The following is a 12,490-nucleotide window of genomic DNA, read 5'->3' on the forward strand; positions in this document are numbered from 1 at the left end:
TGTGCAACACTACTCAAATGCACTAACGGTATGAGATGGTACCGTGTTTGTAAATGGTATTGTGAAAATGCTTGTATGTACGGTGGTTTGTCTTGTGCAAATGGTATGTACTGTGTTTGACATTATAGTTACGCAAATTGAACGGATTTGCAATTCAACTTAACAAAATGGAATGGCTATGCAACAATGCACATACAAACACTGCCCACCAGAGTCTTTTATCATGAAAATAAATCATTATTCTCTGATATAAAACATCCGGTTAAAATTAATATTAATTGACGAAACCAAATTTCACAAAATTATATGTTGGAAAATCACCATACAGGGGCGAAGGTTATTAAGGACCCAAGGTGTCTCCGGTTACCCCCGCTTCATAGTGTAAATTTCAACGATCTTGTCTGAAAATTTTTATAGGTATTGAGTCCGGACACCTCCAAAATATATTTCCAAGACTTCACTCACCTCTTTGATTTAGCCCAAGCTTCGCCATTGTCACCATACACGGTCACTGGAGCAAATTGTCCGCATTCATCACGAACCCACCATAGTCTCATCCCCATTTTGTTGATTGGTATTTTGGTGATGGATTGAAGCAACCAGTGATAAAGCAAGGATTGTGATATCGAATTCCAATGAAACGCTAACATGGAGACAGAGATATATTGTATGGCATAGGTTATTCCCACATCATATAAGTTATTTGGACATCATATGCGCCTATACGGCTCGTATAGTGGTTATATGAGCCGTATAGGTACAACATTTTATCCTTTTGTGATGGAGAGTGTCACGTGTTTGAAGCCTATACGGCTCGTATGGTCATCCGTACATTAGTTAGTCATGAGAGGCTCGTATAGCCCATATATGACTCGTATAGAGTTGTTAACACACCATGGTGGGTGTAGTTTGAATATAACGACCCGCGTGATATTTCAAAGGTTTATCCATTGAATTTTAAACCAAGGAATAAATGGATTTAATTCAAAATAGACAAACTAGTTCCCCCTAAAGAAAGAAAAGTAGAAAACAACCCCTACTTCTTCCACTTGACCTTTCTCTTCTCTAAACCACCGAACGACGCCGTTTGAGCGTGATCGGGATGGGGCAGCAGTCGTTGATCTACAGTTTCGTGGCGAGAGGAACGGTTATTCTCTCCGAGTACACCGGAAACTTCACCTCCATCGCTGCCCAGTGCCTCCAGAAGCTTCCTGCTACCAACAACTGCGACGGTCACACCTTTGATTATCTCGTCGAAGATGGATTCAGTCAGTCTCATCTTATCCGATCTACTTTTCTTCTGTTGTTTAACCTAACCTACTCCGATTGTACCTATTATTATTACTACTACTACTACTACTACTACTATTAGATGTTAGAATGCCTTAATTTGACTCCGTTTTAGATGCATCGTACTACTGGATTTATCATTTATGCCATTGCTGCATCTTAGATTTAGATGTAGGTAACATCATGCTATTGATCCAGTGCTTTTATATTTGGATCTTAATCATTATTCTATCTTCTCTGTGCAAACATAAATTGTGCATATATGCAACATATGCTGTAATATGTCAACTTCAATCAGTTTATAGTGGTAAGATCTGGTACAAATAGATCTTAACGTGAGAAGCATAGTAGCCTACTCTACCAATAAGTAGAATAATTATTATTACGTTACATTTGTTGACTAGAATATCATTTTGTATAGTTTAATAACTGGATTTATGTGATTGCATCTTAGATTTCAGTATAGTTTTTGTTGATGAACATGTTGTTCTTAATCTAGTTCTTTTATATTTGGATTTTGGACATTGATTTATAGATCATAACGTGTGAAGCGTACAAATAAGCCGAGTAATTATGGTTGAAATAGAGTAATTATTATTACGCTACTTCATTTTGTTGTAGTGTAATACTGTAATAATTATTGCACTGCAACAAATAAAGTGATGTAATAATATTAATTTTTCTGTTTTAAAACATATAACGTAATAGTAATTACTTTAGTTATTTGTACGCTTCTTACAAATAAAATTGAACTTCTTAGAGAATTGCTACATACCTAGTTCTTGTAATGTTTCTGTTCATACTTGATACACATGGTCACTAACTTATCGTTTAACTTTTTAAATTATGAAGCATACTGTGTTGTGGCGGTTGAATCGGTTGGCAGACAGGTTCCAATGGCGTTTCTTGAGCGAGTCAAGGAAGATTTCACGAAGAAATATGGAGGTGGGAAAGCTGCAACAGCTGTTGCCAATAGTCTGAGCAAAGAATTTGGGTAATCTCATACAGTCATACATACTTTGTTTAATTTGAGGCTCTTAATTTTTGTACTGACATGATTCTTATGTATCAGCCCTAAATTGAAGGAGCAAATGCAGTATTGTGTGGACCATCCAGAAGAGATCAGCAAACTTGCGAAGGTCAAAGCTCAGGTTTCAGAAGTCAAAGGTGTGATGATGGAAAATATTGAGAAGGTAAGATTTAGTGTGTGTTGTAATTAAAGTTTGTAACTCCTTTTGTTGGAGGTTATTTATTTTTTAATTTTGGAATTTGCAGGTTCTTGACCGTGGAGAGAAGATTGAGCTTTAGGTGGATAAAACAGAAAACCTTCGCTCTCAGGTCAGTTTTACTAATTTATAAACTTAACATATTGTTGTCTACGTTTACTTTTATTCAGTGTTCACTCGGTTATGTTGGTTCATATATGTGTAGTTATGTTTGTTTACGTTCGTTTATACTATTTACAAATGAACAGAACACACTCATTTTCTTAACGCACAAACTCAAACAAGAAAGCTCTGTTTGTTTAGTTCATATTTGATCATTTGTTCGGTTACAGTTAAATGAACGAACACGAACATGCCTCGTTTGTTTTTGTTCGGTTTGTTTACAAGTCTATCAGTGAGTCATGATGTCTCTGTTTACCCTATTAAACCGGAAATCCTTCTATCCAAATAATTAGATTATTATTGCAATAACAGTATTCTCTTAGTTTATTAATTATTTCTAGAAAAACTGAAAATCAACACAAAAGTGTTATTGATGGTTGTGAATGGTTTGTAGGCGCAAGATTTCAGGACACAAGGAACACAAATGAGGAGGAAAATGTGGTTGCAAAACATGAAGATTAAACTGATAGTTCTTGGAATCATCATTGCCTTGATTCTCATTATCGTGTTATCGGCTTGTGGTGGGTTTAATTGTGGGAAGTGAAGTAGATGTTTGTGGTCTCATGTTTATTTGTTTGCCAATGATTATCTTTTGCTAGTTTCTCATCTTTTGTGACAAAGAAGGTTGGTTTTATTTTGTGATATAGTGGTTGTTTAGTTTGCACCTTGTGTGGCTATGAATGTCAACATCATGCTAGGAAACAATTTGATTAGTGTTTAATGTTTTTGTGTTTTTTTCTTTAAGATGGATGTTTGCAGAGGTTGTTTGTAGTTGTACTAGTACCATTATATTCTCTGAAAGGCAACTATATTTGCAGAGCTAAAACTTCAGATAACTTTGAAGGTAGACGATTGTCTTGAATGAGTACTTAAGAAAATGTAATTGATTATATTATTTATACTAAGTAATACTATATTTCCTCCTCCAAATGATAGGAAGGGGAATTATTGCAGAAAATGTGTCATTCACTCATTTGATACCGAATCAGACTCCTATTAATATTGTTGTAGGTAAACCGATTGTGTACAGGTGATATTAAAAGTTGTATTTTTCTTTACTTGTTTGATGTGGAATTATGAGTTTGAATTCTTACTCATTGCCCTTATGTCATTTTGGACATAAGAGCATTTGCAACGCTATGTCACACGAAAACTTAATTTCTCTAAGAAGCTAATCGAACACTCGTCAACGGTTCATGGTGGTCAACAATGTGTTTACAAGGACTCAAGATATTGGTTAGCCAATATCTTGCTAACCAATCCGATTAGATAAACTGCAATTTGTGTTAGACAAGTTTCCTTCAAAGGGGTTAATGGCAAAAAAAAAAATTCGAACATGAGAACTCTAATAGAGAGAATCAAACAATTGTAAGAAGTATTTTCTCCATGTAAAGCTTACAAAGTTGTCATGTTGTGGCACAAATTGAGTTATCATGATTTGATTCACATATTTAAACGAGGAATATGTGCACTCGTATAATATAACACCATAATTACATAACACACACACGTATATATACTTACACATCTTTTTATAATCAACATGTGAATAATTACACGACATATGTTTATTATTGCATAACGTTATACACAAGCTACCGACACTTTCTATACGAATCATCGTTTTGTTTAAAATATTGCACTACTATACTTAAATATAAAGACAATAAAATTGTCAATTACAGTGTAACTTTTTTTGAAAAATAATGAAGCGTATAAAAAATTTTTGAATTCAAAAAGTTGGTGGAACAAAATTAATAGAGTTTTTTCGTTTTTGCTTCTTTTAAACACTTTCTATTTTCAAACTTATTACCGTCTCAGCTATTAAAAAAGTTTCATCAACATTCCAGAATCAATCACTCACTTATGAGAGGAGGACAAGTGATATTAGAAAAATAAATAAAAAAATAAGAGGATAAAAGGGAAGAAACAGTTGGTAGAGATGGTAAAATGAAGGCGGCAGGCAGAGAGCGAATAACAACAGTCAGTCAGGGAACCAGTTGCATGAAAGTGTCGTATAATAAAATAAAACAAACAATGTGAGTTGTTAATTCGTACCAATTTTTTCAACATAAAAACAACGCCATTTATTACTTTACTCACTCACTTTTTAAGCGTTTTTCATAATATAACACTCCACGAGTCGACTTAATATTATTTATTTCTCCTAATTCGCAATTATATTGCTATGATTGGTAAAAGTGATAATTGAAAGGATGTTGCTCTCTCCCACTAAATACTTCGTACGAGGTGACTCAATGCAAAAGGCCACCGCCGGCTGGCCCAACCTGGGTCTCTATTGAAAAAAAGAAAAAGAAAAAAGCAAACACAGCCTTCAATTTGATAATCAAGATACATAGAAACATATAACTACTCTAATTCATGACAGATTTGAGAAAAGTAAACCTGCAATATGATAGAGCAATTTACAAGTATCGTTGCATCGCACAACTCTTTCAACGTATCTACCTCTTGGTTTCCTGTGTCAACCACAAAACACAAAGATCATTAATAGTACTACCAGGCATGCTAACTAGCAATTTTATTATTTCATTCCTCAAATCCATATTAAGACCATCAGTTTTGACGAACTTATCCTGTAGTACATCACGTCATTTTGAATCTACATGGATCTGGTCTTTAATCTTCCTCAACAACACATCTTTTAACAAATGGTGAAAATGATGATGAATGACCTTGGCAATCCATTTTTGTTGATAGGTTGAGAATTATGTGGTGATAGGTTGATAATTGTGAGGTGAAAACTGAAAAGTGCAAATAAATTGTGTGCTTGAGAATTGTTCCCTCATAAATAAACATAAATATAAAAGAAAACAAAAAACGTACACAGTAAATTTATTGGGAAAAAAAGGGATTTTAAAATTTAAATGTTCAAATGATTCTCAAGCCGTTCGAGGTAGGTTACAGCCTGTGTCTTGAATGAACTTTCTTGTTGTTCGATCGTTTCTTGATAAAGAAAACCATTTGTTTTGGAGCCTTGATGAGACATACTTTCCCTTATCTTGTATCACACGGAGCCGAACAGAATATCTTTGTAACTCAAGGTTGATTTGTGCCTTCAGAATGCTCTTTGACTATAATATTGTCGGAATCCATCTTTTTCTTTCTTTTTTTTCTTGTTGCGTGTGGTGTTTGCGTTCTCTTCTTGTAGACAAACTTACCCATCATCCAGATGTAGCTCGGTTTGTGTTATATACAAAATATTATTTTAATATTTGTTTTTTGGTTGTTGAGGAAAGTTATTGTAATAGTTAGTTTCATATAGCTATGATTACACTATAATAAGTTATTTAATAACTGAAACAAGTATGATTACACTGAAGTTTATATAGGCATTATTACACTGCTAGTTCAAAATATGTAATTGAACGTATTTGTTGAACGTCTAATGAATTAAATCTTTAATTTTCTCAATAAATTTTAAATTATCATCTAAACATTTAAATTTTAAAATCCTAATTTTTCCAATAAATTTACCGTGTACGTTTTTGTTCTTTTTCATATTTTTGTTTATTTATGAGGGAGCAATTCTCAATTTATTTGCACTTTTCACCACACAATTATCAACCTATCACCACATAATTCTCAACCTGTCACCAAAAATGGATTGCCAAGGTTCCTCATGCATCTTCACCATTTGTTAAAGATATGTTGTTGAAGAAGATTAAAGACCAGATACATGAAGATTCAAAATGTCATGATGTTTAACAATATAAGTTCGTCAAAACTGCCTGTATTAATGTGGATTTGAGGAATGAAATAACAAAGTTGCTAGTTAACATGCCTAGTAGTACTATTAATGATCTTTGTGCTTTGTATTTGGTTGACACATAAAACAGGGACATAAATAAATTGAAAGAGTTGTGCAATGCAATAATACGTCCAAACTACTTTATCAAATTTAAGACTTGACTTTCTCAAATCCATCATGGATTAGAGTAATTCTATGTTTCTATGTATTTTGAATATCCAATTCAACCTCGTTCTTTATAAATTTAATAATCAACTTGCTTGAAGTAGTATTTGAGTTGGACTTCACATTCAACTCCAAATTTTCCATTATTCAATGCAGTTTTGGATTTCGATTGTTTGATAATGCAGTTTTGAATTTCGATTGTTTGATTTTTCAATGAACTGGGTATTTTATAGAAGGTGATGATTGGGGGAAGTTTAATTGAAGAAACTAATTTCAATCGATGACAGAAATACCCTTTTGATAACCGATGTAGCAAGAACTTCAGTTTAATTACAAATACGTCATCGCGTTATGATCGACGTCCTACAGTGTCGCATACCAAATATACGAGAACGTATTATTGTACATTTACCATCCCCACCTATAGATAAGATATATTTACACAGACAGCACAAGTGAAAGGATGCAGTGTAGAAACGCCTGCAGAAGAAAGCCCAAGTCCCCATGTACCCCCATAAACCGTCAGAAGCTTTTTAAGTATTGGATTCCATATCCCAATACCATTTCCTTCTCTGCTAACAGGTTTTCATTTCACAATAATAATCCAGAAAAATTAATCATATACCATATGAATATTAATATTTATTACATGGGTATTTCCATATGTGACACACTGACACGTGTCTTAGTATATTTATGTAATTAGTTAAAACTTGACTAGCCCTCTATCTCTCTATATACATATAATATATAAAATCTTTGCAGCAGTATACAGAAACACGTATTGGTGCACACTTATTCACCTATCCCTTTCTTATCTCTTCTGTACCCAAGCCCATACAATACAGCCCCTCGTACTACTCCATCTCTCTCTCTCTCTCTCTCTCTCTCTCTCTCTACACAAACACATACATGTACATATATATATATGTATATATATTAACAGCTTACCTTCACATTTCCCAAACACAATAACTAGTTTCTGAACTCAACTCTCCTACTTCTAAACATCTTTAACTCTGAAAAATATATATTTTGGATTGATTTTGCCTTCTGATCACCTTTTCTATATTCAAGGTTTGCTTAAATCTATTTTATGAGTTTTAACTTAAAACCAATGAGAGTAGATTATAACTCATGTTTGAATTTTCTCATTGTTTCAGGCAAAAACAAATGGAAGGTGGAAATGAAGAACACAAAACCATCAAGTCTTTCCCATGTCAATTTTGTTCTAGAAAGTTCTACAGTTCTCAAGCTTTAGGAGGACATCAAAATGCTCACAAGAAAGAAAGATCAGCAGCAAGAAGAGCTAAAAGGGCAGCAGCAGCAGCAGTTAACAATGCTACTTCTTTGATTCAACAACCTCCATTATTGTTTGCTCCAACAAATCATATTGGGTTTGTTAATCCAGCTGTTTATATGAATGCACATACAGCAGCCAATTTTTGTCAGTTTCAAGCTCATCAGTTTGGATCGGTGGATAATATTATGTTCTACAGAAGTAACTACTTCAATCAGAACCCTTATTATCAAGAATATGAAGATGAACATCAAAACTTCTTAAATGCACCAAAAGATACTCAAAAGCTTGATCTTTCACTCCATTTGTGAATGGATTTAAGTTTCTTAAGATGATGTGAGGATTTGTTTTATGTTGTAAACACTAGAAAAAGAAAAAGGAGAAAACTTTTTTTAGATTCTTTGTTTTTTCTACTTTTGGCAAGTTTTAGAATTTTAGTCTTTCGTTTCTAGGAATAAGAGAGAGATGGTGGAATTTTGAAGCAAGAGTATTGAGAAGAACATGCTTGCATTTTGGAGAATAATTTGATCGATTTCATTTCATCAATTAATAAAATATATTACAATGTTGATTTGCATACATGTTGGGACACTAGACAAGTTACAAACATAGATTCTTTGTTCTTTATGGTTTTTGCCTAGCACTTTTTGACTTCAACACTTTATATATGTATACTCTCTCTCTCTCTCACACACACACAAGAAAATTATATAAAATTATATATAGCAAGAGAGTTGTTCATTTCAGAACCAAGAACCAAGAATATGTTGAGAACCGCAAAACCGCATAATGCAATTGTACGTAGTGTTGTAAAGGTGATACAAAATCTCACCACTTTCCCACTCTCACTACTTCGATCATCTTCTATGCACCATGTACAAATGCATTATATGGTTCGTGCATTTATTAACATATTTTATTTTTGAAACGAGTGCCTCTAAGAATTCGTGCAATATGTATAAACGGTTTTTCTTAAGCCAGTAAACGAATCACACTTCAGTGAACCATTCGACGCAAAGTTCGTTTATTTAACAAACGAACAACCCTGAACAAAATTTTTATTCATTACTTAAATGAACGAACATGAACACATGCCTTATTCACTCATTTATGTTATTTACGTTTTATCATTTATGTTCGTTTATATACTCACTTCATTTTTTGGACCATTATATTTAAGTCTAGTTTATAAAATTAAGATGTCATCCATTACACTTTAGCAAACTTTCATTTAATTTTAGACCCAATAAATTGATGTCCAGCTTACTTTTAATTGGCGTTCGACCAATTATGTTTGTTCATCGACATTCATTATGTTTGTTCGCTTACGTTCATGAACCGTTCGTTTATGCTATTAACAAATGTTGTCAAACGAATACAAACCTGCTCATTTTCTTAACAAAAAAACCATGTTTGTTTAATTATTCGTGTTAGATCGTTTGTTGAGTTAATTTAAACACGATCAAACAAGAACATGCTTCATTCGTGTACGTTCAGTTTACTAACAATCCTAATTTTTCTCAAGTTAACTCTGTTTTCAGTCTTTTTTAACTTCATTGTTTCCATAACACAGGAACAAAAGAGAGGGTAAACTAAAATCATTTAACTAGCAAATATTATAAGAGGACAAGATAAGGATCTCAGCTTGCACCATCTACTTGAAACCAAGAAACTAACGAAAACCAAAACATAAAACTAATATATGAACTCCAGAGATCACTTACAGATGGCATCGACATGTTAAGAACTTAATCCATTCCCCATTGCCCTAAGCTCCTCCAACTTTGACTTCACTTCATCTTGCATCAACTCTAACCTCTTCGAATAAACCTCCAATTCCAACACACGTTGCTTCCTCCATTTCTCATCACTCATATCCCCAACACCATTCACATCCATTAACCCTATCCCTAACCCTAAACCACTTGCATTGCCGTAAGTCGGCCCATTCGACAAGCACTTAACCAATTCTTTGAACAATGGCAGTAAAGAACTCTTCAAAGCTTCTTCAACCACATTCGCATCCACAGCATCGTGTTGCTGCTGCTGACTGCAATTCTCTTCGATTTTAACCGTAGCCGACCTCGACCGCTTTCTCGACCTCGGTACTTTCTTCTGTGAGTAATTAGGATCATCAATTTCATTACCATTAAGTTTAGGCTTAGGAGTAATGCTAGGGTTATTAAAATCTTCATCATCGATTCCGGCTGGTATAGTAGCTAGGGTTTGATTCCAGATCTTACAAGATAAATCAAAAGTGGACTGATCGTGAGGGCTTTTAAACACGTAGCCTTTACCAGAACTAATTTGACTTAAAACATTCCTATACTTCTTCTTCAACCTTCTAATCTTCTCAACGAGCTGATTCTTATTAAACTCCAGCTGCAATTTACCTTTAACCTGGTCATAAAACGCCGTCGTATCATGGTGATGGTGTCCACGTTGGACAGAGTAGTCCAGAAGCCCGTTTAAAAGCTCAATTTCATCCTCATCCGTCCACAAACGCTGAAACAACCGTCGCGAGTCGTCAACCGCTGCAGGCTTTTTGGATTCTGTAATTGGAGTGACGGCGACCGATGTGGTGGTGGTGTTTGGAGTGTCGGTGATGGAGATTGTGACGTCACCGGCGGCGGATGACGTGGAATCGTCTTCTTCTTCTTCGTCGTCGATTACATCAACGTCGTCTTCGTTGTCAACGTGTTGATGTTCGTCTTGTTCTTGTTCGCTTTCGTCTTCTTCTTCTTCGTCGTTGAGAAATTCGTCTCCGTACGCGGTGGCGGTGTGATCGTCGTCGTCGGAAGCCATCGTGATCGGCCGTCGTTGAGTACGTTGGTGTGTGCAGGGTTGGTTCATTAGGGCTCGCTGTTAAATGAACCAGCCGGCCCGTATAAAACATAGGCCCATTATGACTTTGATAACCAGCCCATATAAAAAAGCAGAAAGGGTTATATTTATGGACTCTAGTATAGGTGTACAAATCGGATTTTTCTACTACTCATTTCCATGTATGCAGGGGCGGATACAGTGTTTGGTCAGGGAAGCGTTTGCACTTTGCACCCACTGAAATCTACTGTTTTCTTTATAAATTTGTAATATATTAGGTCCAAAGACCCAAGTGATACATCCAAAAAATGTTTAGTGACCCATTCATAATTTTTTCAGTCCCCAAAACTTAACCTTTTAAATTTTAAGCCCAAATGTAATTTTGTTATGAATAATAAGGATTAAGCTCATATTAGTTTAATTACTCAACCACTTTAATTGAAAATTTGGAATTAGTGGGAGACGAACAAATTAGGTTGATGACGGCTTCACATGTGGCATCTCAGGTTAGATTTATTTTATAAATTGTGATTTCAAATTCTTGATTTTATTCTAATATAAAACAAACATTCATGAGTCATGGTTCATCACTTGTTAATTTATTTCTTTCGTATTTGAATTCTACAACTACAAGGCGGTAACCGGTTTCGATTTTTTGTTTAAAAAAAATAATGCCATTTTCTTGAAATTCAAAAGACGAACAGATTAGGGTGATCTTTGTTGTCTTATGGTGAATGATTATTTGGTTTCTAGCTTTCTAATTTATTCATTGTATGAGTGTACCATTTATTATTATTATTGTTCTACATTATTTAACTTTGTAATCCATTTTATTTGTACGGTAAGTGCTTTTAGCTACGACAACTGTGAAAAGGTTTTTGTTATTGAAACGACAAACACCATCTGTCGGACCCAGTTTAGTTGATCTAGATAATCTTCCTTGGGATCATGTTGATAGAAAAAGAATTTTAGATTGCCACCCTAATCAAAGAGACGAGATACGAAGAAAGTATTGGCTTAATAGACCTTGCCAACCAGGTGGACATGGTCATGTCTTTCCATATAGAAAGATAGGGTCTACAGAACAACATTTCAGCACGGGTTGATATGATAAATACGGTAATTGGTTAGAGTATAGTGTAATTTGTAGTGTTGAAAAAGAAGCACTTTTAAGTATTACGAATGAAGCTGTAATTGATCGTTTTTCATAAAATGAAATCACGTAGATGTCAATTGTAATATGTATTTTGTTTATCTTTAATGAAATTTTGTTTACATTTCTATACGTAGTTTGTTTAATGTAATTTTTTACTCGACCCGTTTCGGTTTGACCCGACTCATTTTGGTTTGAATCGACGAGTTCTAGGTTGAACTTTTTTTTGCACCCACCGGCTAAATTTTCTGGATCCGTCACTGCATGTATGGAATCTGGTTCGGGTATTATCGGTATTGTAAATATGGTATTGGTAATACTCGGGTCGGGGTCGGGACCGAGTATTGTCTCTAAAAACCATACGATATGCATCGAATTTATGTTGGGTATAGAACCGGGTATTTGAATACCTTATTTTCGGGTATTGAAAAAACCAAGCATAAATTTGGTTTTTTTAAGGGACTTCACTTTTTAGGGTATTTTTGTGGTATTTTTCATGTAATTTTGATAATAGATAGGGTATATAGAATATCCAGTCTTGGGTGTTGGAAAAACATGATTCCGATTCTCATGTATTATCATGTACGAATCAGGTCCGA

At 34.4% G+C, this 12,490-nt stretch overlaps 1 protein-coding gene and 1 pseudogene across 2 annotated transcripts; one reads left to right on the forward strand and one right to left on the reverse strand.

Annotated features, from left to right (window-relative positions):
* Positions 1 to 1,050: 1,050 nt before the first annotated feature.
* LOC143547199 (vesicle-associated membrane protein 722-like) lies at positions 1,051 to 3,410 on the forward strand (annotated as a pseudogene). The gene is made up of 5 exons (XR_013137733.1): positions 1,051 to 1,268; positions 2,143 to 2,284; positions 2,363 to 2,483; positions 2,566 to 2,628; positions 3,073 to 3,410. The product of XR_013137733.1 is annotated as a vesicle-associated membrane protein 722-like (transcript).
* Positions 3,411 to 9,395: 5,985 nt separating this feature from the next.
* LOC143547200 (putative transcription factor At5g28040) lies at positions 9,396 to 10,770 on the reverse strand. The gene has a single exon (XM_077038682.1). The coding sequence runs from the start codon at positions 10,766 to 10,768 to the stop codon at positions 9,656 to 9,658; it is 1,113 nt and encodes a 370-aa protein (XP_076894797.1). The 5' UTR covers positions 10,769 to 10,770; the 3' UTR covers positions 9,396 to 9,655.
* Positions 10,771 to 12,490: the final 1,720 nt, after the last annotated feature.

Source organism: Bidens hawaiensis, unplaced genomic scaffold, assembly GCF_021521415.1.
Source record: "Bidens hawaiensis isolate Kalapana, Puna unplaced genomic scaffold, B.hawaiensis_p1.1 tig00014658_1, whole genome shotgun sequence".
Taxonomy (NCBI): Eukaryota; Viridiplantae; Streptophyta; class Magnoliopsida; order Asterales; family Asteraceae; genus Bidens; species Bidens hawaiensis.